General features: G+C 37.0%; 1 protein-coding gene across 4 annotated transcripts in view; it reads right to left on the bottom strand.

Annotated features, from left to right (window-relative positions):
* Positions 1–27,803, bottom strand: part of TASP1 (taspase 1) — a 78,422-nt gene that overhangs the window by 35,090 nt on the left and 15,529 nt on the right. For 2 of the 4 annotated variants that reach the window (XM_041474126.1, XM_041474129.1), the window contains exons 7-10: positions 22,894–22,973; positions 12,255–12,361; positions 5,753–5,872; positions 4,697–4,775 (exon numbers count right to left, since the gene is read on the bottom strand). In XM_041474126.1, coding sequence (XP_041330060.1) covers positions 4,697–4,775; positions 5,753–5,872; positions 12,255–12,361; positions 22,894–22,973 — 386 coding nt within the window. Of the gene's footprint in view, positions 1–4,696; positions 4,776–5,752; positions 5,873–12,254; positions 12,362–15,815; positions 15,895–22,893; positions 22,974–27,803 lie in introns of all 4 variants that reach the window. The other 2 variants (XM_041474128.1, XM_041474130.1) reach the window with 2 other exon arrangements.

Consider the following 27,803-nt stretch of genomic DNA (forward strand, 5'->3'; position numbering starts at 1 on the left):
CTGGCCGCTTTTTGTGGGGAGGTGGTGGGGGGGCTTAAAGGGGAGCCTGTTTTGTTTGTGTCTGTGTGCACACATGCATGGAAAAGCTTTTAAACACCACAGATTTGGCTTCTACTATGTTGATCCAAAACCCAGTTTAGCTGTTAATTACATTTATACTAAATAAAGGCCATTGGTCATGCTCATCTCATTTAACAAGCTTTCACTCCATCTCCACCATCCTTCCTGCATGGAATGGCCCTTGCACTGTTACCAGATGTCACAGTTCAGGTTGTCCAGGTATCTTGGGTGTGCCCCCAACACAACTGCAACTGCAACATTCTTTGAATTTCTTGAATTTTAATACTGCTTTGGAGATACTTGAATTCCAGTAATGTTTATCCTTCAGCTGCCAATAAAGTCCCATAACGATTTTTTCCCAACCAAAATATTAATTTTAATATAATTCAGAGTTTATACGTCAAAATGTCTCAAAAAGTTGATGGGAAAAAATCAGAAAGGCTTTACTTGTTTACATAGAAACTGAAGTTTGGACTGAGACTTACAGAATAAAGCTTGGATTTAGGGCCCCTTAAACTCACAGTCATTCCTAAGCTTCACCATCTCCCCCACTGTGTTTTTAGAAAATCTCCATCTTTTGATTTCAGTTGTCCCGGGCCCTATTAAGCTATAACCATAAAATATGAGTTTTACAATATGCTGTGTTTTGTAAACCTTGAAGTAACTTTTGAAAAGCCAAAAAAAAAAAACCAACCAAAAAAAACCCCAAAACCACCAAAGACACTGTGTTCAAACAACATGGTCAAGTGACTGTTAGAGGTATGAAATTATCATGCAAAAAGTTGAAGTCGTGCCCAAACAAGTACAGAACCACCACCTTTGGCACATTCAGCATAAAAAACATGATAAAAATAGCCAAAAATATTTAAGAAACAACTTGCTAAAAGGCATAAGAGCTAATACCAAATCCTTCCTGAAGAGGAGAAAGCAGGAAGCCTCCCAGCAGCTACAGGGCCAACAGAAGATCCAAGATTTCTTCAAATAAGCATGGAAAGAAAGCTACAGGAACTTGGAATTACTTTTAAGTACTTGTGTTGTGACATCTTCCCCCAGCCTGCTTTTTATTTTTTAATGAGGCAGGTACTGAAAGACACTGAAGCTTCAACTGGAGGATTTTAGAAAAAAAAATTAATAAAAATTCAATAATAAAGCCTATTGTATTATTAACTGTGGCATTTAAACTAAAACTTCCTTTTCCAAGGAAGCTTCTACAAAGGTAGTCACAGAATAAAACTATTCCCAGAAAAATTGAAAAATCTGGTCCTCTAAGGACAAAAAGAAATGAGAAATCTTGAGAAGTCACCCTGACCTATTAGAACAAATATCTCTATTTTATAAAGTCCCAATATCTCAAATTGCCAGAAGCCTGGATAAGGCAGTGGAGGTGCTTTTCCCAGTCCTGTACTTTCCCCTGGAGAACTGCAAACACCCTCTGTCTGAGACAGGCCACCAGACTGTCTGGAGCTCTGGTTCAACCCAGTGTGTCCATTCCATGCAGATTTCAATGTGCAAGGGTTTGCACTCTGCCTCCTTTCAATTACTATTCCAAACTCTACTTTCCCCACACCACAGGTTTTCCCTAACCTGTTCAATCTCTCGTTGATCATCCCTTCCAAGACCCAAAGACATGAACATTTTCTTAAGTATGAAGTGCAAAGAGGTTACAAAACCTGACCTTCCTTTCGTGATGCCAAAGAATATCCTTTTTCATGATTGAATATAGAGCCTGATATAACAAACTCTCAAGGCTTAAATTTCTATTCTCAGCGATCACTAAAAAGAAGTTTAAAAGTGTAAACCACCATAAAAGAGAAACCTTTTATTTCCAAAAGAATTATTCAGCTAAAATTATTTGGTTTTACACACACTAATACCAAATAATTTTGAGGATACTTTTGATAAAGCTTTAGGGGAATTAGAGTTTAACTTTTTATTCAAGATTTTTTTTTTAAATTCCAAATGTGATTTGATGAGTCAGCTATTCTCTGAAGTCATGTAACAATAAACATTACTCAATGCCCACAGCAACCACTGTCTAATTTTATTCTTTTTTTTGTTCTCCCCACAAAATGGAAAAAATTCCCTGTAGAAACTATTAGATTTGTGCCAAATTTATGACTCAAAGAAAAATTAAAATAAATAGACACGTGAAATTACAACAACAAAATGCTATATTGTGAAAACCACAGAAATTTCAACTGATTGTGGGTTTCTCTTATGTATATCTTTTAAATACATTTACCTACAGGTGTAAATGTCTGAATGTAAAATTAAACATAAAATGAATGTGCATGTACACAGTTTTTATGTACACATAACATGCAAGTTGCATTTGTTGCTGATTTTTAAAAAAAATATTGACACAAAACCCGTTTGGAAACCTACAAGAGGAGAGTATAATCACTTTCACAAATACAGTCTAGTGTGGGTTTAGTTACATCAAGGGACAGTGGTGATATTCTATTAAGAAGCACTGTTCATCTTGGAGCTTTCTAAATCAAGGCATCTTCTAGAATTTAGACAGTACATTTATTTTCTAAATATTTAACAATGATACATCTTAATGCATTATTCTCTTCCTTGGCCATGGCAGTTTCACCTGAGTATTTGCAGATGTTTATTGCCCCCATTCCCATCTCTTGTTGTTATCCAGCCAAGCTATAAGTTTCATTCTTTCAACTTTTCCAGCAACTTAATTTTCCATCCCTTTACTCCTTAATTAAATTCATGGTTCACATCGTTGGATGTTCATATTTTAAACAAGAGTCAGGCATCAATACATTTTAGAACTGCACTAAACATAAAGTACATTATAAAATAAAACATTATGAGCTTCTGAAATGGAAAAAAGAATGGTATTGATTATAGAGGAGTTCTCACTTCCTGTAAACATTTCTATCTCACTCTCTCTCACAGACATACACATACTTTAAAGGAAAACCAGAAACAAGAGTTTAATTAAACACCACTAGTCTGAATTTCAAATCCATGAATGAACAGATGGCCGCGCTTCACAATCCAATTGGAGCAGGCCACTCCAATTAACTGGGACTGGGATCAGGGTAATGTCATGGAAGCTACAAGTTTTGAACCAAACAAACATCCATGTATGTGTACTTGTGACAGTTACAAATAGTATAACATTGAAGTATTTAGCACTACACAAAAGTGGTACCAGCAAAAGAAGAGGAGGCTACTGTTTCAGGCCATCATTAAATCTAATCATCTCCTGTGAGTGCACCAGGATGATTGTCAGTGCTCACACAGACTTCAAATCCAGCTGACTTTGCAAAGAACAGCTTTAAAGAAGTAAATAAAGTTGTCTGCTTCAGCTCTTCCACAAACAATCTCTAATTTTGGACTTGTGCTCACTAATTAATTAAACATGGTCCCAAATACTTAAATAGATTTGGTTCCGTCAGTAAGCAATTATTAAACTAAAATCAATATGAGTAAAAATGTCTTCTGACACTCCTGTGTTCAGTAAAACCATCCCCTGAGTAAGCACCAGAAAGGACATCTGCTTTTACTGACATCAAACTTAAGGGTGAACATCTACATCAATTTTCAACAGTGCTAGACAGACGTGAACACAGGGGAAATAAAAGCAATTGAGGATATTCCCGATGCTCTTCAGCCTCTATCAAATTTTAACTCTGCAACCTGTCACCTTGCTCCCCCCACTATTTCTGTAGCAGGACTCCAACTCTGCACTGCCCATGGGATACAGCTGATATCACCTAAATCTGAACTCTGCAGATTTTCTTCACTTCTCCCTGTACTGGATGCTGGTAACTCTGACCCCTGAGCAGTGGGCAATACCATAAATTTTGGAAACTGACATAAGCACTTATGAAAAAGTGTTACCAGTAGTTTTTCTGATTGAGGCTGTTCATACAACTAGGGGGAGGAAAAAAAAAGTAAAAGCATCTCCTACATAACTTCACCTTAAGACTTGTGTTCTGCAAGGCATCAAATGAACACGATACTTTTGAGTGTCGAGGACCCCGAGCCTTCCAAAGAGAACAGAAGCTCTCCTAATCCTTACATCACTTTCACAATTGCTGAATAAATATTTCCTGATACACTTATTCCAGTATTTTGGTTTTGCCTTTTCCCTTTACTTTCAGAAGGAAAAGAGAGATGAAGAAAAAATTCACTTAAATGCTCATCTGACATAGTAATTAAATATTTTTGACGAAAAAACACTGCATGTAGCATTTTTGTATCCAAAAGACCCTCTGATTATCTCAGTCCTTTACATAAGGCTTCCATTCCCAGGGGTATTCTGCACTTAATACAACACTGGGATAACAAGCACTTCTTCACAGGGGGACAGGTTCCCTAATACTTACCAAATACAGCACATCCTTTCAGTGCTGTATTTTTACCCTGTAAGGATAAAAATTCCCATGGTTGCTAATTAACTAAAAAGGGCAACATAAGCAACAAACAAGAGATCAATTCATGGATTTAAATACAATATTTACACTAATAAATGATACAAATTAAATGACATAAATAAATTATACAAATTTAGAATATAGTCTGGAAATTATGTTGGTATTTTAAATTTGCAAATTAATTACAGTGGAAGATAGCAACTTCATTAAATATTTATAAAAGTAGTAAATACCTGAAGTACTCACAGCAGTGGAATAAGGGTTATGAGCTCCTGTATTTTCAGCCCAGCAGCCACAACCATAAAGAGCTGCCTAAGGAAAGAAGTACACTGTTCATAAATTTTAGGTGTATGAGATTTTTGCTTTATTCCCTTTCCTTAAAAAAATGAAAATACAAAAATAACCTCAAACCAACAAAAAAAAAATCCAAGTATTAATACAAAAGATGAATAAGAATATCATAACCATATTGTAATTCCACTCCATTTTGCTACATCCTTTTACTGTTCTTGAGAACTAAGCGTTGGTCACAGATACAGTATTCTAGCCTAACTTAACAGAAAATGAGAATAAAGATATAACCCTGTTCATACAAAGTCTCTTTCACTCTGCTATTCAAAAAACAAACAAAAAAACCCCTTAACTACATTCCAAAAGAAATGCTTTTTGGACAATGGAAAATGTCAACCAAAATACAGCTGTACAGCAATGGAGTACAAAATTTCTGATGCACCTCAAAATCCCCTAGCAACAATAAGGTGATACATCATAAATCTATTATTATTGTTAATATAAATAATAAATATAACTATACATAATTTATAATCATAATTATATATAACACATCATAAATACCTGATATGTTATTTTATTACTTTTGTCACTTGTTCTCATTCACAAGATAATTTAAAAATTAATTAAGACAGCTTCCCTAAATATTGAGAGAAATCTTATTTTAAGACTTTAAGTATTTAAGAGACCATTTAAGGACATATTTAAGCCCAAGAAATTAACTTACTGATATCTCTATCAAAAGGTAACTAACTACAGAACATCCCTATCACTGTTCTATTACACTGATGGAGGACACTAAAAATGATGGAGGACACTAAAAGCACTTGCATATCAATGCAGTGAAAATGCCTTCAGCATTTAACAGGAAGGAAGGGAGGGAGAACAGAAGTTTGCTGTCACAGCTCTTGCTTGACACCACACCTGCTTGTGATACTGAACAATCATTCCCAAACAAAAAAAAAAAAAAAAAAAAAAAAACAATGTACAATGATCACCTGACCAACTCTTCCAGGGTGCTTCAGTGCTAAACCTCCACTGGAGACAGCAGCAGCCACATTTCCTTCTTGGTCAACAACAACTGCACCAACTGTATCCAAGGTTCCTGAGTCATTCTCCTGCAGAATACAAAAACAGAAAAAAATTCTAGCAAAAATAGTATATTAAAGTCAGGTCATACTTCTTAGCAGTGTGCAAGTGAGAGCCTAGCAACCAAATGGATTTGTTATCATGCACTTGTACCCACTGCCATAAATCTTCCCAAAATGCTGCTCTGCCTCAGACAGGACCTTAATAAACTTCTCCAGTAACAAGAAGGTAATAAACATCTCAGAACTAATCCAATGCTTAGATCACCTGCTTTTACTCACAGAAGTGTCAGAAGTCATTTTTTCTTAGAGGTTGCCACTTGTCCACTAAGAAATGATTCAGCAACTGATGCCACATCAAAAGGCCTTTCCTAAAAGGCCTGAAAAAGCATTTTCAGAGGCTCTGATCTTTGAAGATGTGTGATTTTAAAAAAATGAAATTAAAAAAAGTCAAAACAACACCAACAAAACCAAACACCCCTCCCCCCCCTCCAAAAAAAAAAAAAAACCAACCAAAGCACCACCAAAAAAACCAAGCAGCTGTTTACCATGGAAAGGGAAAATACTGATATTCTGAGCAAGACAATAAATAGAAGCATCAAGAAAAAAATCTCCCCTAGGACAGATTCTTTCTGCCAGACTTGTTCTCAGCTCAGGAATTTCTAGTGAGTAAAGCAATTTTACACTTTGTTCCTGTAACTAGAGGGTAACTAGAAAAGTGTCCTTGCTTCCATGACTTCTGAGGTAGATTTCCTCCCACCAGGAGCAGGGGTCTTCCTTTGTATTCTTCCCCCATTCCTTAATGCACCACACTAAGTCCCTCTTAGAGAAGGAACAGCTTTTCCCTCTCTGCCTAGGCTTGGCCTAGATTCCCCTCTCTGCAGAACCCAGGGCAAGGCACTCAGACCTCATGCTCCACCACACACACAGCATGCAGTGTAAGAAAATAAAACAAATAAACTAAATTGATCCATCATCCATCACGTACTCCAGACTGTTGCTGCACAAGCCTCAAGCCTCTTACATAAACTTACCCAGTGTAATAATGCCAAAGGTTATTAAGTTTTTTCACATAAATGTGAATTTTCTGGACTAGAATTCAGAAGGAGGAATTAAGAAAAAAACCAAACACCTAATTATTCAACTTCAAATTATCAAGTTCCCATCATGAATTAGAATTCCCTTGGGCATACTATGTCACTTATCAAGCATGGTTTCTAGTACTGTAATGTTGATGATATTCTGGCCACACTTATTTTAAGAGAAAACACTTGGATTAATTCTGTGTCAGTCTCAAAAGGAAAAATACATAATACAGTGCTACCATGTTCTACAGTACTTTTCAAGCAACTGGAACTCCTAGGCAGGTGTTTCATCCTTGGCTTTCACCCAGAGAAACAGTAAGTTTCTTCTCTGCACCTACACCTAGATCTTCCCTGGCAAGTTCTGCACTCAGATGCTGGCACTGACCACACTCAGTATTAAAACAAACAGACAGATGTCCCAACAATAAAGCAGAGTAACTGCTTAAAGACAGAGAGGGTGAGAAGCCAGAGATCCACAATTTCAACTGGTACTGGGAAGAAGGGAAAGTTGAAAAACAGAGAAAGGATCAGGGAGAGTAGGAAAAGTAGAAACAAAAGGAGTTTTGATGATGGGAGCAAAGGGGATAAGAAAAGAGCCAGCTTCCTTCCAAGGTCTCAAGATGAAAGAAAATTAAGGAATCCTTTATGCAAATGTATTTTCCAACTCCCAGGACTCCCAGACACAGCCTGAGCTAATACTAACCCAGTTCAAACAATACCACTCAGTGGATTGAAAAGACCTTAAGCAGCAGAGCAGGCTGCTCATGGGATGCACAGATTTCCATCCTTTCAGGCTTCCAAGACCAGACCAGATAAAGCTCTTCCCAACATGATTATGATTTCTCTGTAGAGAATTACTATGATACAGATGCTGCTATCTACCCCCTGCCCTCTTTTATCAAAAGAAATTATACCCACAACAAAAAAATTTAATTAATAGACAACTACAGACATAAAAATCTAGCCTATCAAAGTTAGTTTAAATGAAGCAACTTCGAGGCTGGACATCTTTCCTAACGGAAGCATTGCTAAGGGAAGGCTGAGCTGGCCCACACAACTTTCTGAAGGAAATCTGTATCTCTGAAGCAAAGGAATTCTGTATTTTTCTTCTCAGTAATATAGGTTTGGGGTGGGGGAAAACAGGACTGGTTTGTGATCAAAAAAAAAATTCACTGATATAGAGGTGATACTGTATTTATCTTTATTCAGCAAACTGAAAACCAGCGATGTTTCTATTCTACATCCAATGGGAAAAATACATTGCCAGTATCTTCTACATGCATGAACTGTCCTGGCAACCCTGATTTCTGGACCAATAAATAAAGAGCTCATCACAATTTAACAAAGGAACTTTCTAAATCTCCCTAGGGAAAAGCATCATGTGCCTGAGGAGTCACTGCAAGACTGCACCTGCTGAGAAGACTTTCAGTGTCACACATTTTATCTCTACAAGTCACATCAGTGTTGAAAAGCAGAGGATCCTGTCAAGCTGGTGTCAGGACAACAAAAACAAGTATGATAAATACTACAATTCACAAAGTCTAAAATAAGACCAAACTTTATACAGGTCCAATAGGGACTAAACAAGATCCAGCTTGCTTGTCTTTACCTTTCTACTGATTGATTTACTTAGCTACTTAAACTTTAAAATTTTGCAGGTTCCAAAGGAAACTTGATGATATCTGTTACCAAATTCTGTATGTGAGCTCAGCTACTAAATGATACTTGTTCACTGCAAAAGAAGTTTGGAGGTTTTAACAATGAAGTATTGCAACCTAAATATAATCTATGATGTAGTTAATATTTTGCATGGAAAAACCTGAAAGTGTTATAAGTCAGACCTCACATTACTTAATTTGCATCTTACAGCAGGAAAGAAAATTAATTTATTAAACCATGGTCCAAATAGTCAGATTTTGCTAAGAACATGTACACAAAACCAGAAGATGCTCACCTGCACAAATGCAGAGTTCTAGCAAGCATTTTTAAAAACCCTCCTTCCCTCTTGCACATAAAAAAATTTGTAAATATTAATCACTATAAGCCCCTAAGGAAGCAATCAGCAGATTAGGAGAGCTCTATCCAGTGCCCACTGAAAGATTCCACACACAGGGCCCTTTCCCTCTCCATCTGAGATAGTTTTGAAATGCCACGGTAAGTAATTACCACTAAAACTCATCTCTGTGTATGACTGACAAAATACAAAGTTAATCACTCTGAATTAACTAACATTTCTAAGCTATTACCTGACTATCTAAGTACACAAAGCTTGATGAACAATCCCAGCCTTCCCAGTTTAACAGTTGTTTGGTGTGTAAAAAAAGAACATTTTGTTTGATCTTCATGTGCAAGATGAGGAAATTATTCCATGCTGTATTTCCACAGATAAAGCCAAAACAAAACAACAAAACTTAACTAGAAGGGTGAAAATTATTTAGGTTTCTTTTCCCATATTTAATGGATCGTGAAGCATACTTTTGAAAACTGTAAGGTTTTATTATCAAAGACCATTTGCACACAAATGTGAGATGGAACATTTACTTCTTTTTTAAGGATATTTCCAAACTTTCCAAAGACTAAGTAAGACAGACACTAGGATTGCCATAGTTGACTGCTAACCTCACAATTACCTGCACATAGACAAAAATATTTTCTAAATATGTTCAGTCTTAATACAGTAACAGAAGCACAAGGAACTGTTGATTCCATGCACATAATTCCAACTGGTGTACACATATGTCAGTACCTATGTTGGACTAGATAAAAACCATGCCAGTTTTAATAAAACTCAACCTAAATAATGTTATTTATTGAGTTAAATAACTAGGCTATAAAATACTAACTTTCAAACACCAATCTCTTCCAAAAATCATGTGTACTAGGGGTTCTTAGTGTCACTTATTCAAACCAAGAAGAGAGCAACTTTTTACAAATATGAGATCACTTGTAAAAGTTTGTAATAGCAAAAAAAAAAAACAAAAAAAGACATTCTAGCCAAACTCTGCTAAGCTATTTTCAATGACAATTTCCTCTGGTAAAAGACAGACTACCAGTAAGCAGACAAATATTTACTCCTGATATTTACTGGTGCTTGAGGGGAGAATTAGAGAATGGCATCTGGCTGAATGAACATATCATAGACACCCCCCTGAGAATGTTTAGTTAATTTTTGTTTGTGTGTGAATTATTTCTTAGCTATGTAAATCAGCAAGACTCTGAAACTTAAAAAATACTAAATTTTTACACCTTCAAATTTGGTGAAGTTATTAATGAATCTTCCTGTATGCAAATGCATAACCCTCTGCAAATGGTACATTGGGTGAACAAAGAGAAAAACAGAAAAAAACTCCATTTATCAGGAAATAAAACTCCTTTAGGAAGTTACACTGCCAAGTTTTTTCATACAAACTTTGACAAATTTAAACAACCTCATTCTTTTTAAGGTTGGTATCATCACATTTTTATTGAAAACTAATTTTTAAACCTGTATTTTTTTTTAGCTGTCAATATTTATCAGTAGCCCAAACTTCCAAGTAATTTCAGTCTGTTTTGGTCACAATATTCTCTCTTCACACTGGCCTATTAGTTCTGATCCCATTCAACTCCACCTTTGTTAACATCCTTTCTACCTTGCTCTCCCCACAGCCTGCAGCACTGACAGAGGCACACATGCTCAGCTGCAGCACAGAGCTGAAGTGGGCGAGTCAAACCAGATAATAAAACAGCTCTGAAGTCCTGCTGAAAGGAATGGTCTGCAGCTCCAGAGAAGCACAGCTGATAAAGTTACAGGAGTATTTATCAACTAAAATAACTTTGACAAGAAGATTAACTTCTAATTACTCAAGTATTTAAATGGTTTTAAACCAGTTATTTTAAGATATTTTATGAGAGCACAACTTTGACAGTGTGAGTTTTAGGGCAACAAATCACATGCCTGATCCTTGCTAAATTACCCTTTTCTACTAGTTTGGGAAGATATATCCTACTTTTCTTTTCGAATTTGATTTTTCATTTCTATTTCATTTGGAAAAGCAACTTTGAAAACCTTACTTCCTGTAAGGCTGCAATTATCCTACACTCTGTGGATAGCATGAGAATTCCATATTGAGAGCATGGGTTGGTTTTCATCCCTGCTCTGCGGACAGTATGTGCCCAGACAGCTGACAAAACCAGCATGTTGTTACTGGATTACTCACCAGGGAGAAGAGCTCTATCTGATCACCTCCTTTACCTACCACCACTGGCCCTTGGGAATCTCCCACAAGCTCTGCACAGGACTCTGGAGCCCTTGAAATTTCAAATTGCAGGTCGGTAAGCTCATGCATTGGCATATCTTTCAAGCATTGACTTGCCCCTTATTACATGAACAGCAATACTGCACAAGGATCCCTCTTCTCCCCAGGAACACTTTCACAATCCCAGGTTCACAAAGAGGTAATTGAAATGCTGTGAACAGGAAAAGTTCCAAAATGAACAACGAGCTTCCACGGCTCCCCCATCCTTAATTTCTTCACAAGTCTTAGCTCCTCGAAAAAATTAGTACCCTTACTCAGCTAGAGAAAACATCTTATCTAAGAACACAGATGTAAATTGCCTAATTTATCACTGGTTGCCTTTGCTAACAATTCTTTGGGATTTATACCTTATTTCTGTCAATATATGTAACTGTGCACTGGTCAGACAGCAAAGCAAAGAGAAATGGCCAATCCAAAGGCCCACAGGCCCCAAATAAAGCACAGGCATTTAATTTAATGACCCATACTTTGATACTCAACATTAAACACAAATACTGTGAATTACATTCTCACAGGTTATGAAAGCTCTACATTTAAAAACTAAGAATGAGGGGAACAGAGGGAATCCCTGGTAGTTTTGTAGCACAGGTAATATGGGCCAGGTCAATGCCAGATGCATGCACAGATGCACATGTTTACCTACCTGATATTTCAAATTTCACCAATTCCAGTTCCATAAAGCAGTGTGCTCAGGAGGCATTAAAAAGTGGGAAACAGTGACAGAGATCCCAAGCTAAAGAAAATATTTTGGTAAATAATTATCTGTTTGTATTTACATTTGTCGTATTTCCAGTTCAAAATGAGCAAAATATTTTTCTTAGCACAAACAAGATATAAAGTGATGGTTTGGTTTTCAAATAGCAAGGCAGAAAGTTTTAACTGCACTAAATTTTCATTATATCATCTAAACAATAAGAGGGACAAAGAGAACAGGCTTCTGAGGCTACATCAGTCTTATCATATAAGACATGAAGTTTATTAGCAATCAGCTGTGAGTTTAGGACGACACAAGAATTTGAAACAAGAGCTAACCTTTTCATTTGATTGTCTTCTTTTCTTTAGTTGAATGAGATCTGTTTCCACCTTTTCGGCCAACTCCAGCTTCCTCTTGTTCCTCTTAAAAGCTGCTAAACTAAACCCTATAAAAATAGTTCAAAAGCATGTAACTAAGTAAAATTTACTTATTTTAAGCAAATATTGATAAGTCGACATTTTGAAGGACATATTCCCCCACTTCTTTACTGATGCAAAAAGCACCAATAAAAAGCCAAAAACTAAGTATTCAAGTTTCAGTACAAGTTGTTCACATCTTTTCCTAAGCTTAAAAGTTCTACTATAGTTCAGCAACAGTGATGAGTAAAATATCTGGTAGAAGCACAGCATGAACACATGGAAGCTGGTCTAAATATCTTTGGCAATGAAGCAGCACTGCACAGAAGAAAACAGAATAAGTGGCTTGTGTTAAAATTGTTTTTGACTGCTGACAAGTAAATAGATACCATGTGAGCTCATTCTGATAGCCATAAAATTAGGTTACTATTTTATTACCTTAATCACATATCTGTATGTTTACCCATATATTTAAAGCCACACACAAGTCTAGCAGTAGTTTATGCTCCATAATCCAACACAGTCTAAAGACCACCTAGGTCTCAAGAACTTTCCACATCTAAGCCCTACATTCAGAAAGGAAGTGCTCTCTAAAGTGGACTAAAAAATAAAATTGTTATGCTTAAGAGACCAAAATGACATGTTCCTGTTTTAGAAGTTTCAGTTCATGAACAAATTGCAGATATTGACATATTTAGTTTAAATTAGTTTTGACTCAATATCATCCCCAGGCTGTTTTAACATCCTCTGTAAAATGTAAAGAGGTGGGGAGAAAATGTCTTTTGTCACTTGTTTAACCACACCAAATCAAGCTATTGGGAGAACAGAGCAATTTGAATCTTACTTATACAAGTAAGTTACAAAATCAAAGGAAACTGCAAAGCACAGGTTTTTCTACAAACTTCAAAAAATGTCATTTTAAATGACATTCTGAACCTAGTTACATCACTATTATTCAGAAGACTGGAATCTACATCAAGTCTAGTAATAAACTCAATATTGCCAATGGAACCTAGAGCTTTCAACTACAATTCTCACAGAGTGACCATTTAACTTTGAAACTTCTCCACACAGGTGTCAAATTCACCTAATGAACTCTCTTTTAGTCATGATTTTAAGTATATAAAACTGCACCTTAATGTACACACAGCTAGTTATAGTTAGTTCAAGTCTATAACCCAAAAAGCAGTGAGAAAGCTGGTATTTACCTCCAAAAACCTAATGAATACCAGTTCTTTAAAAATGGAAACCCATATTAATCAGCTATCACCAAGAAAGGAATTCATTCTACTATATAGAGCTGATTAATGCAGCTACTTAAGACAAACATTTCTATGTTTGAAATAAGGATGAAGAGGTAAAACCTGAGCACTTGATAAGAGGGAGCAGACAAAGAATCATTTTAGTCAAGTACTAATTGGCAGTGCAGAGAAACAAACTAAAAATCTTTCACAGACCATGAACTTTGCAAACAGAAGTGCCCCAAAATAAATTAAGCCAGCACATTGCTTTTAAGAGAGTTTTGAAACAGGAGAACTTGTAAATTGACACAAGTTCACCAAGCACAGCAAATACCTATAGGCAGAGCCATACAGAGTGAGTAAGAATGTGCTGGCCCTGGTATTCCTCAAAAGCAGGCATTACACAGGGATAAATACACCTAAACCTGTTACCTGCTGCTGCCACTGCCTCCTGCCAAGGTGGAAAAAACATGGACCTAGAGAGGCAAAAGGTGCCGGAGCCCACACATGCAAACCTGAACAGGTTCCTTGTACTTCAGAGCCAAATTTCAGCAGTGTCCTGAAACCTTCTGCAGTATTAACATGTTCAAACACATGCACAAACATCACATCAAATGCACACAACACATGGACTAGCTCCAAGCTGCCCTGCCAGCTGCACAGAGTGCTGTTACGTGGCCTCTCAGCATCTCCATTCCACCTACACCTTGGTAGCATATTTATCCTGCCATTTTTCCACAATACACAAAATGTTTCATTCACTTAAGACTGCAATCCCTAGCTAAGCAATTAATTTTCAGAGGTTACCCTGTACTTTAAGACAGTTTGTCTTTTCAAACAAGAAAAAACCTGAAGAGTTACTCTGAATGATCTGCTAACAGTAACTTCTTATCTGCATTGTTAGTTCAAAGTGGTATCAGTAAGTTGTGAAAAACAGGGCAGAAAAAACATTATGAGAAAGAAGTACATATCTCTTGGGCCATGTCAGACAGACAGATGAAGACACCTTTCTAGCAGCATTTAATGATGTAGGTTGGAAGGGATATTGGGAGGTTGTGGAGTCCAACGTCCAAAAAAACCCAAATCCAATTTAAAAGGATTTGTCAGATTCTGAGCATTTTCAACAATGGAGATTTCACAACTCCTCTGGGACTCTGCATCAATATTTGATCAACCTCAGATTTAAATAAATAAGGTATTAATTCATACTCTTCAGTTTTGTTCAGTTTACCACAAAACATCATACTTCTTTCATACCTGTGAGGGAACATCAGTCTAGTCAGTCCCTAGAAGGGAAATTCTTGTGCTCAGACTACATTGAACTTCAGAATAGTTATTAGGATTAACTTTTAGATGAAAGGTGAAGATTTTCTTTTAGCAAGGACTCATGAATAACAGCCTTTCATTATTTAAGGAAAATAATTACTAGCAGTAATTATCAATTCCTCTTAGCAGGATAAGCCAGCTAATACCTCCAAAGTGACCAAATAACCATGAAATAAAGGACCAGGTTAAAACTCAAAACAGGCAATTTTTTTCCTCTGATAGTTTTATGTCCAACTTCAGTTAAAAAAAATGTCTTGACTCTCACTTGAATCTTAAATTTGTTTTTTTTAAACTCAAAACAGGCAATTTTTTTCCTCTGATAGTTTTATGTCCAACTTCAGTTAAAAAAAAAGTCTTGACTCTTACTTGAATCTTAAATTTGGTTTTTTTTTTTTTTTCTCCACAGAATAAGGGAATAAAGACTAAAGCAAGTGACAAGCTGCATGCCCTCAGTTTATTCCCGCCTCTGTGATGTTCTATGTAAAACCACTATAAATGCCATTAAAATGAACAGTACTTTCATTGCTTCATCTTGGTCTACTAGTGACAAAAGAAACTGAGGAACACAAGCAAGCTCCAAACAACACATATGAAAGGTGAAACTAGAGTTTTCTGAAAACACCATCTAAGTTTGGTCCTTGACAAAGAACACATTAAAACATCAAATTAAAACATTCCATGAACTAAAATACAATCCAGGATTCACACATGCTTGGTTAACAACACACACACAATATGGAAAAACAACCCACAGAAAATTTCTTTTGTGAATAAGCGCTACAGACAGAAAGAAAACACCTATACACAATTTGAGTTCATAGTTCACATTAAATCTAAAACAAAACCTCAACTTTGTGGTGCAAGGACACTACAAAATTTCACTTGTCCTTAATGACAGTATAAAAACCACTCTCACCTTCTCCAACCAGACAGTGCATTCCAAGCTTGAGAAAAGGAAAGGGTCACAACACAGTGATGAAGACAGGCATGTTTTCCTAAAACAAATGCAATATAGCTACATCAGCCTGATGTTGCCGGGGTCAAGGAGGAAGAGAAGAGCAAGAGAAGCAAAGCTTACTGACTGGGGAGAAAGCTAGGAAGAGGGGTAAGGGAGCTGATGGAATTTTAGCTTGAAAAAGGTTTGGATCACAGCCCAGTGGTACTGTTGCTGAAATCTATGGAAAGGTATTTAGTAAAATGTCCTTTGATTTTGCTCAAGAACTTAAAAGTTTAGATGTATTTCAAAAAAGTATTTTCAGATAAAATCCCTGGCAATTACTACCCTACCCAGCAACAGCATGTGCACTCCACATCATACTTAGAAGAATTCAGTCTTGGGAGCCACAGAGGACAACCAGCCCATGTCTTCTGCTCCCTCATTTATGCACCTACTGGCATAAATAAAACCACCTCTGAGCAGCTGGGAGAGGAAGGGGAAAAAAGAAAAAAAAGCCCCACAGCTCTACAAAATTACTGTTTTTGTTTAAAAGTAATTTTCTCAGGCCTCATCCAGACGAAAGACTCAATGGGTGACAACCGTAGCACATCAGAACCAAAGTATTATAAATAAATCCAACCTCATTTACAGTATTCACCACACACCCCTGCCTTGCAGCATGGGGTGCCTCTTCTGGAACAAATAATCTTCAAGGACCTGGAAACACCTTCCTAATCATCCACATTCTCCCTTCAGCCCCCCAAAGTACCAACATGAGCAGCCCACATGGATTCTGGATTTGGGTGCAACTGCGCCAGACAGGGGAAGCTCTGGTTGAACACTTGGTCACAGCAGAGCTGAGACAAGTGTGGGGGTTTGCCTGGGAGAAGGTTCAGTGGTTGAGCACAGAACAGGTAGAAGATCCTGCTCAACAGCACTCCCCTGCAGGAGAGGCTGGCATGAGTGGATGTGGTATCAGAACATGCACTTGATAATATTTATCTGTAAATGCAGATGAAAAGACTCCCAGGCTCATCTTGTTCAAAGACTGCTGTAGATATTCAAAAGGTTCAGATGTTCCTGGATACCCTGCTGAGAAAAGGCCACAAGATCTCCATTACATAATTAATTAGCCCAAGATTCATCTCCTAAACTATTACTGCTAGATAATAAAATACACCTTTTTTACATGCTTTTTTCATCATTATCGCCACCTAACAAGGAGGTGAGAAAGTATTTTTCAGCAAGCAGATCAGTGGAAGAGATCATTAGTCTCTGACTAATGATTAAGAGATTCAACTGTGCCATAACATGGTTTGTTTGCCATAAAACTTCCATATCCTTTACTCACCTCCTGTACTCTGGTCATTCCCTTAACTCCATTATACTATGTACAAGTAAAAATTTAATCAAAAATCTTGACAGTTCTATTAGATAATGCTACAATGACTAAGTAATGAAACACAACTGCATTCCCCATTCTACACAGCTCTTCAGAAGTTTTTCTCAGTCACCTTTCATAGCCCATTAGAAATGATTCAGAGAGCACAGGCATATGAAAAGCAGACTTGTCCTATACATGGAGTCCCTGAAACTACTGAATTGTACATACTGACTTAAATACAACACTAAGACACCTTTTCATCTGTTAAATACTGGTACAATTGATACATATCTACTTGTATCAATACTAGCCCTATGTACCTTAAACAGGCTTGCAGATGACAGGCTGTTTATTAGAATACACTGTTAATTTTTTGCCCAAAGTTAATGCAAAACATTTTTACTGTGAAGTCCATGTTTCCTTAAAATCTCCGTGCTTTTATAAGCCATATGTATTCCCTTATTTATTTTCAGCAAGGTTGAAAATTTGGAAAATGGCTATGTGAACAACTATATTTTCAAACAGAGGAAGGAAATACAAATTTTTAGGACCACTAAATGACAAATCAATTCCAGGACAATATTCAAACCTTCCTGGTTACAGTGCTGGAACAGCAAGCTGGGAACACAAACCCCAAACACCAACTTTCAATCACACACATTACAAATTATTATGCAACTAAATATTATGCAACCTATAAGTGTTCAGCAATCCTTGTTTAAAATCAAACTACAAATTGAAAATACTACAAAAACCCCAAGAATATTTCAAAATCTTTGGAGTAGAGATAGAGGTCTGACCAATCATATAGCACCCCCTGGCAGACAGTGCTTAGAGTCAGCTGGCAGAAGCTTTCTGCAATTTATCTTTCTATTCCATATCAAAAGAGAATGCAACTATTGGAGAAGAGAATTAAAAAGGAATATACTAACAAATTAGTTAACCCACAGGAATTAAAATGATCTTGTGAAGAATTCTGTTGAGCAGTTGCTAAAATAAATGACACAAATTAAAACACAAAGATGAAAATAAATTTCTTTTTACCAAAGCTATTTAACATCACAGATTAACACTACTCAGGGTTGTGTTGGGACTAAAAGACTACTAGAGATAGCTTCCATGTTGCCCTGCTTTGACAGAAACAGCAAAACGAATGGGGGGGAAAAGGCACTTGGCAAAAGCATATTAAAAAAATAACCTATCTCTCAGAGCACTACTCTATAGATCTGTTCTTTACAACACAAACTCAGGGTAAACTGCTGCTGGACACAGCATTTCTTACTACTTCCTGCAAGAAATCTTGTTTTTCATCAAGCAGCCTCTCCTGAGCCTGGAGATTTTAATTCAAATTATTTTCTGGGCACTTTGGCCCAACCTTTTTCCTGGGTAACTTACAGCCATTCTCCTGGCTGCACTCAGCTGTTCAGATTTCAGAACAGCAAGAGACCCTACAATACTGTCTCCAAATCCAGGGAAGATTTACATCATGTATTCAGATTAACCAAGCTTCCTAACCAAATCCCCAGAACCCTTGAGTTTCTCTCCAAATCTTTCATCCTCCCCTTAAAAAAAAAGAAAACATGGTCTGAGCCACTGCCCTGAGCCACTGCCTGAAATTCATAGCACAGTTTCAGCAATACAGCATGTGTTTTTCTTAATACAATAATAATGAAGTAATGTGAGAACTAGGAGTGAGGTGATATTTGGGGTTTTGGAGGAGAGGCAGGCAATACTGGTGGCCAGGGAGACATACATTGTCACTAGAAATAGCACAGTCATCCAGAAAAGACTCTGCCTCATTAAAGAATCCAAGCAGCCATAAGACAAAACAGCAATTTCCTTGCATGCACACAGTTAGTTAAAGAAAAGCAACAAAGTACAAGTAAAGAAATGGTCTTTTACAAGTGGAATTTCAAACCAATCCATAGCAGCCCCCAGTCTGTTGAACAAGATGTGATTTTACTGATGACACGAAGTTATTCAAGGTAATTCAAGAATTTGACTGAAGAAGGATTCTGAGTAGGATTCTGACAATGAAGTAGCAGCTTTTATTCAGCAAGTCTCAAAATAATGACAACAAGGTAACTCATAGTTGTAAAGGTTTTTGCAGGTGCTGGAAACTAACACGGGTTCAAAAGGAAACAAAAATTTTGTGTCAGAAAATGCCACTGTTTACTTTCCATGTATGCAGGAGTCACTAACAAGTCCGGAATTTAGAGTCTGGAATAATATAAGGGATAGGGGAAGGGAAGCAAATACTTGCTCTGTTCTTACATCCTTCCTTAAGCATCTTATTTATGGCTACTCTTGAACTGCAGTTCACATGTTATGTGGATCCACTGCTGCTATTTTTGTTCTTATATAACATTATTCACTGAGGTGCTTACAGTCACTTCCACACTGTTAGAGTTACAAGTTTGCTGCATGAGCAGGTGCCTGCCTTCTTTTTCCCTTTGAAGACTTAACATTGCAAGCAAATGCAAGATGCTGTCTTACACCGTGTTATCTTTGTCAAAGATAATTTACATCTATTATAGGCTGAGTTGATAATTTCAGATAGAAGTGTTTTGGTTATTACTAGTGCTGGCACATATACTGGCAGTTGAGGATGTACCTCAAATTTACATTGCATATTTAAAGTGTACTTTTAACATTTTTAAGAGATTCCAGTGTACAGTAATTCAGCACTTCTAAATTACACCTTAACACCTGGATTACACTGTCAAAGCAGTCTCTCTAGCACAGAGCAACAAAGCACTGGGATAAGCCAGTATGGGCTCTGTACTGGCAGCCTCTAGTTTGGGCTGGGATTAATAAATTCAGCTTCTTTGCAGAGTGTGGGCAAGACAGATCACATTTCAGGTGTTTGGGTTTTTTTTTTAAAACCACCCACTCTGTACACTGGAAAGTCACCAGGTTTCTACAATGGTAGAAATCCCATTTCCCCACACATTTCACAAACCAAAGAAGATGAAGCACATGAGCCTTGACAAAACCTTGATGTAATTCAACTAGTAACGTGGCTTAAAACATGCTTCCAGTCTGGTGCTTAGATACTTTGACAGTTCTGAGAGAACTATGGAGCGTGACCACAAAGCAGATCGTGACCCTTTCCTTGATACTGATCACAGGGAAGCTCCATCCCTGCAAACCAACCACCCAATCCCCCAGCCTCACTGACAGCAGCTATAACATTACTCTTCTCATCTCAGGTCCAAGAAAAAGGAGACAGACTAAGACAACTTCAAGAATATATTTTCCATGTGCAGCACAGAGAAGCCAAAACATGCACATAGTTCTCCCTGCCAATATTTACTGCAAGTACACATCTAAATTTGGATTAGAGGTTTTTGGAGAGGATTTCAGTTTGGTTTTTTGTAAATAAGTAACTAAACATATTTTCCTGATGTTTGGCAATTAGTTCAGTTCTTTCTTTTACAGAGTTATTCAGAAGATACACGATGTCTTCTTAATTTATCCCCAGTTCTCCATTCAAACTTTACCACAGCAATGGTAGCAAGCACAATCAAAAAAGTCTCCCTTTTTTTGAAGACTGGTGCATTATTTAACAAAACAGCTGAGTTCAGATGAGATCTCTTTGTGGTTGCTTGGAAACAACATTCTATTTGATTGTTTCTTAAGCATATCTAACTTTCCTTTCCATGGTAACATTGGATAAATTTATTTTGGCTTCTCACATGTTACCTGAGAGTTTCCGATTTCTTTTCACTTGTAACAATCCCATGCTGTCACACATGTTGTTAATGGTCATTTTCCAATCCCACTGACCAGAGGTCAATGAAATACAAGATTTACTTTGCTAAGGACTGGGATGGGAATCAGTGTAACATTTTCTGGAACTGATTCTTCAGGTTCTTGTTTATTCTTGCATTGTTTTTTTTTTCACAGAAAAAAAAAAATCAGATATACTACCATTAATAACTATACTGCAAAATCCACTTGTCAGTCCTGGTTGTTTTAACTGTTTGAATGCAAATTGTTTTGCTAAATAGAAGTATGCTGAATGCACTGCAGAGACAAAATGCAAGTAGTGGTCTATTGGAGCAGGACTGTGAAAATATATTGGCTGGGATTATTCTTCTGGGATGTTTCTCCAGTGCAAATTCATAGTATGGATTAGGCAAACCAAACTAGCAGCGGCCATCCATCCCTATTTTTAAACTGTAATATGCATATTTGCTCTGACTTGGGTACATTGTAGCTAGCAAATGTATCATCTGGCAATTAATATCACAATCAAAACACACTGATACCACTGGTACTAGAAACAGTTGAAATCTGTGCATGCAAACAGAATTAGTCAAGGCACCTTCTTTGTGAAGTATCTCCTGCATGTAGGAGACTTTCCTAAAAAAAAAACTTTCCTAAAAAAAAAAAAAAAAAAAAAAAAGAAAAAGGCAACCCTCCTCCCACCAAAAAAACTTCAAAGCATTAAGTGTTTTTACTCATTCTAGAGTCACAGAAATAAAGGTGCTCTGCTCAACACTGCACAACAGTTGTTCTGCAAATGCTGTTTTAGACAGCAGATAGAGCAGAAGTTTCAGTCATGTGGAGCTAGAGATCAAAACTTTCTGTCCAAAATGAAATGTGTCATGAATACGTGTGAAAATCAATGTGATCAAATAAAACACTGTTTTGGAGGTTACATTCCAGCACTGAGTATCAACAATTCTGAGCTGCAGTTTCTAGATATTTATCTACATTTAAAATTAGACTCAATAAGAAACTTAATGGGAGCCCTGGGTTTCAACCTCTGATCTAGGGATGAGTTAGATATTTGAAGTAGTAGTACAGTTTACTGTAAAATAAACATTCCTAATCTTCTGCGTTCTCCTTCTTTGGGTAATAACTTCTGATTTTTTTTTTCCTGCATAACCTCAACAGGGCATGTTCTCAACTAAAACTAACTACAGACTGGTAGTTATGGCACTTTCCAAAAGGGAGGGGGGCTGAAGAAGAGAAGGAAGAGAACCACATCCTCCTTTCCATGGATAAGTGCACTCATTTTTAGCCTAGTTCACAGATAATGTACCAACATAACACAATCTTTTTTGTTTTAAGACAATAAGCTTTTCTAAGAAACTAGGGTTAATTAATATACAATACAACCCAAGTCTTGTTTTCCAGATTGGGTTATTCTCTCAGATTAGGTGAAGTGAAACCTTAGATTGAAAAAAAAAAAAGGCAAATTACTTTGACAGCCTGTTTAGACAAGAGCAGTTCTGGACAAAGACCCAGAGATGGGTGTAACTACACAATCTCAGAGACAAACTGAGACCTGCTGAATTTTGATACAACACGGCTAGTTGGTGTTGTTAGGATCCAAGATGGATCATAACTGGAGACTTGTAGGACTGAGCTTGTAAAGAGCCTATATTTTGGTTAAAATTAAGTCCGTCATTGAATTTAGTCCTAGAATCACAGAATCACTTAAATTAAGTGTTGCTAAAATGCAGCTAAAGTAATAGTTGACAATTTTTTCTATTTAGATACTTATCAGTAAATTAGTAGACTTAAACAACCCTTATAGACCATAACACCATAAGCTAGCTGAATGTTAAGAACAACGAAGTGATGTACACCTCAAAAGATGAGGCACCATTTAAAGTTACTCTGTCCTGTTCTTCCTACTGACACCACCAGTTTACTCACTTGTAGCCATGATACCTGGAGGACATGCTGGTATCCCGTGATCAACTGCCCATCTGTAAGCTCCTTCACCAACTAAAAAGCTAGGAGACACAGAAGAGGGAGTTTAAACAAAACCATATAACAAATCCCCCTTTGCTTGCAATTATTTTTTTCTATGTGGTTTGGTCAATTTTAAATCATAAGCTGTCTATATTTCACAGGACTGTCTGCTATTAATTACATTTGGCAACCTTACGTAGTTTCATTACAAGATTATGCAGCTCTGATATTAGATTTATTACTGGACAAAACCAAGTACTATTAAATTTGAAATTCAATACAAAATCAGCGTCAGCTTTCAACTGCAGCTAGAACAGCACACAGCTGTCTCAAATCTTGCTCTCTATAACAGTTTAGCAAGATCCTGAAGACCAAAAACATGGGATGAGAATGGTGAGAATGGTATTTCCAGTAAAGCCAGCCAGTGCCAAAGGAATACCAAGCAGTATTTTGAGAAATACAACACAAGCTAAAAACTAACTGTATTTAGAAGGATTAAAGGCTATTTCATGGAGTTTTATCAATCAAATTTGTAAATGAGACTCGCCCACTAAATTTTAAATATACTTGTAAAAAAACTCTAGCCATCTGAGAAGCTGTTTTCTAGTCAGTACTGAACACTTTACCATAGTGAGACAGCACACACTACTGTGACAACAAACAAGAGCAAAAAATATACACACACATGGAACTTCTAGGGACAGAAGAAAAAGCAAACCTCATGTTGTTTCCCCTTGGAGAAATTAATCTTACTGCCAAAAAAAAAGGGTATGTAGTAGCTGGAAATAAGGCACTTACATAAAGCTGCTGTGCAACACAATAAAGGACAACTACTTCCAATCTTATTTCAAAAATGGACAATGAAGTTAAGAATAACTAAAGTTGTTAAGAACAACTGCCTAATGGACACCAGAAGCAAAAACTAAGAATTTTCAGCAAATTGGAAAAAGTTTCACTGAAATGCCAGAGTTAAGAAGATGAGTCTAAAGAAGTTATTCCAGCTACAAAGTGGTCCCTGGGACCATGCAGTTCTCAGTTTCTGAGAACACTATTGATATAGCAAATGTTTTGGTATTAATGCTGCTAAAAGTTTTCTTGACAGTGCTACATCCAACATCAAGTTTTCATTATATAATATTTTGTGGTGGCATTTTCTATCTTCTATATGATTTAACCAATCCAAGAGGTATGCCCAGTCTTTCTTTACTAAAGTCTCAAAAAAGGTTGATCTAAATGACAATTTGAATTGTTAAATGCATATTTCTTACCATTGTTAGTGCAGCTTCAGGTAAGAATTGTTCACACTGCAGTACCATGTGGGATAAGTTATTTGGTACTTTGGCAGAACTCAAGCATCTACTGTTAGATAAATTAGTGCTCAAGAAACAACCTGGCACTGACACATAACAAAAAAGCTTTACATATTAACATAATTAAGATATGCAAACTGCAGCCAAAATTAATTTAGTAGTATTCTTCATTGTCTAAAAGAAGGTGGGTTTGGTCTTTATCAAACAACACATTTTTGGGAAGCAAATAAGCACTTCCTTATCAACAAAATAATTTACACAGAGAGAAAGGTTAGGTGGGAAAAGCATCAAACTCAACATTGGGAGTTTGATATATGGTAAGTCAAGCACAGGTCAGTCAGAAATACTGCGTTTTCCAAGCAGTTTCACAGCTGCCTTTTTAATACTTAAAACCAGAAAATGCCACTAGTATTTTATGAAGAGTGCAAAAAAGCACCACTAGTGTCTCCTAACTCATGCGATGTGACTTTTAGTTTGTTCACATTTCTGTCCTTAATTCTTAAATTCCTTTCCCTCCCAGAACACAAAGTTTTAGTTCCAAAGAGCCTTTAAATCAGAGCAGAAAACTATTTGAGCCTCCATATCACCACAGAGATCATCCACCTTTTTTAAACTGTTCAGTTCGGATCATTAAAGGACACCGTAATCACAGAAAAGTTAAAATAAACTGTTTACAAGACAAATAGCATCAGGATCTCAATGCTTTGTTGTCTGCACATATAAACAAAACAACCACCAAGCTCGATTTTTTGGGGGAGAGGGAAGAGGGAATGAAGCCAGTGCACTATAGAAAGCACTCAAAACTACCCCAAGTTTCAAAAGCCCTCAGGCTAATTCAAAATACAATTTTCCAAGGGGAGAGGAAAAACCAATACATAAACAAAGAATGAATGAGTTTATTCTCTGCTACTCTGAAAGTTGGGTCTGCACAAACAGGACATAAAGATCTTTCTTGCAAATCTATCAGACAGAGTACTCTGTAGTTCTTACAGGCCCAGACCACAGAAGATGAAAACACCCTCCCAGCAAGGAGGTGGTGCTCAGATGTGCTTTCCAGCTCCAGGCACACTAGGCCATATTAATAGAAAATATAAGTAAAGGCCTCTGAAATGGTCTTTTTAGGCAATCTTCTCCAAGAACATGATTATGCTGGTGCTGAATACTCCAAACAGGGCCATTTAATATAGGCTGTAGGGAAACAGGCTGCTCCACGCTAAACAGAAGGGTCAGAAGATTTGGGTCATGGTCAAGGTGATCCACATAGTAGCAAATACACTTTATAACAAAATTTATCATAAAATGTAGCAATCATTCTGAAATCAGTGTTACAAAGAAGAAATTGTTCTGAAGAAACACAGAGCAGGGATAAAAGGTGGTGTGTCTTCATTCCCTCTGGGAACTTTGACTAGGCACTGCCCTACTTGTTACATAATGTTTGTATCCTGCACATAACAGTGTAAAGCTGTGAAGCAGTTGCAAATCTCTGTATATCCCAAGGAAGGGGAGAAACCTAAGAAGCAATTCTTTCCCACATAGTTATTACTAAGAAATGGATATGGACATGGACTTAATGTCAGTACAACTAAGGAGTTCTAAGAAAGGAGGCATTTAGGTGCATTTGTGCTGTCCTGCAAATCTTACCAAATCCTACATTTAAGAGCAGACAGATGTAAAGAAGCCTCTTCCCTTAGGTCAAGGTTTCACAGTAGGAAACAGAAAATCTTCAAGCTTATTATTACAAAACATCTAATCCATTTAATCTGTGATCAAAGGTTCTTCTAAAGGTTCATCCAGTTTGTAACCATGCAACTAGAAAAGCACTTTCTTCTGTAAAAGTTACACAAGGAACAGGAATATCTTACAGGAGATTGTGCAATATTTACAAGTTAAGTATTTTCTGTTCCTTCATCAGAGAAAATCCTGATAACACCAAGCTGAATAAAGTATGACAGAAAGATGTCAGGACCTCAGAGGTTTCAACAATTGCACCATGCATTCAGAGTTTCTCTAAAATTTTAAATTCTATTTGGATAGTGGGATTCTGTGTTTTAAATAAGACAAGAGACTGATCCAGAAAGACACACTCTACAGAGCAATTTACAGCACATTAGATACATCAGCTCAGACACTTGATCACTCCATCCCAAAAAGCTTATCATCTCTGTATAACTTCATTCACACTCACTGGTATTTCTTCTATGGAAAAATCAGAAATATACCACTTTGAATTGGTTTTGAACTGCCACTATGAAAATGTATGCTGCACTGGGGTAAACAGCCCATCCAAACTATCTCCACTGTTCTTTTGTAGAGAAAAAAACTCCCTAATGACACTTTTACTAACCTCACAGCTCCTGAATTTTTCCTGTTGGGTCATGTGCCGAACATTTTTGGCAGAAAACATTAGGCTAGCTTAGATCATGCTATAGAAACAGTCTCTATCATGGGTTTCTTTAGGCAGGTTCTTAGGCCAAGCAGCATCTGGAAGATTCCCCAATACACTACGTGCCAGTGAGAACCAAGATGAAAATCATATACCTTGACAAATAAAACTCACTTACTAGAATCCCAACACTTCCTAGGAATGCCAAAATATGGCTATTCTCTTGTCATTTGACCCTAAGTATTCCCAGCTTTGGCAGGAATGTATTTCAGTCCCAAAACAATGTGTCATGCCAACCCCAGCCAGAAAGGCAAGAAATGAAATCCTCCATTCCATCACCTTCAATGCACATGAACTTTATCACTCTGACCTTGGCACACCCTGTATGTATAGAAGCATCCATTACAGCAAGCCCAAAGCACAACCCATCATATCCCACTAGTACAGACTGTTTCCAGGATAAAAAAAAATTGCCTTAATAAGATGTGCATTCAAAATCCAGAAGAGGGAAAAGAGGAAATGAAAATATTTATCAGGTAACCCAAGAGCACATTTGCACAATACACTGCATGCCTTGGCTCCAAAAACAGCTCATCTCTCACCTCGAGATTTGAGCTACCCTGCCTTTAAAAGCATCTGCTAGTCTTGCACAGTCCTCAAAAGATTTAGTTTTGTCTTTGAGGACAGGAGGATATAGTTCCTTTTCCACTCAGTATTTTTAAAATAATAGCATCATAAACTAGGTCATAAAGTCACAGCATAATATCCAAGTGCTCCTCCTTACGATAATTCTACAATGCTGATGATACAAGTAAAACAATCCCAAGTGCTTGCTCCTGTAATACTGACTTCAGTAATACTTCTGGGACACCAAAAAACCACATTTCACACTCATTTCACATTCTAATGTACCTCAGCAAAGCCTCATTTTCTCCTGACAGCTAAAGAAATGAGCAGCTAACATAAAGCTATTGAACATAAAGCTCCTATTCTTTGGTAAACCTCTCCACAATTACTCTCTTCTTTATCCATTAAAGAAAAGTGTTTAAAATGCAAAATTTGCCTGTTGATGGTTTGATTTCAAGGTGGCTTTTTTTGATCTATGAACTTTTTTTGCACATGACAAAACACTGAAATCCTCACAGTTTAAACTGGAATACGGCACCATCCAGCTATAG

Source organism: Pyrgilauda ruficollis, unplaced genomic scaffold (assembly GCF_017590135.1).
Source record: "Pyrgilauda ruficollis isolate IOZ18807 unplaced genomic scaffold, ASM1759013v1 scaffold31, whole genome shotgun sequence".
Lineage (NCBI taxonomy): Eukaryota > Metazoa > Chordata > Aves > Passeriformes > Passeridae > Pyrgilauda > Pyrgilauda ruficollis.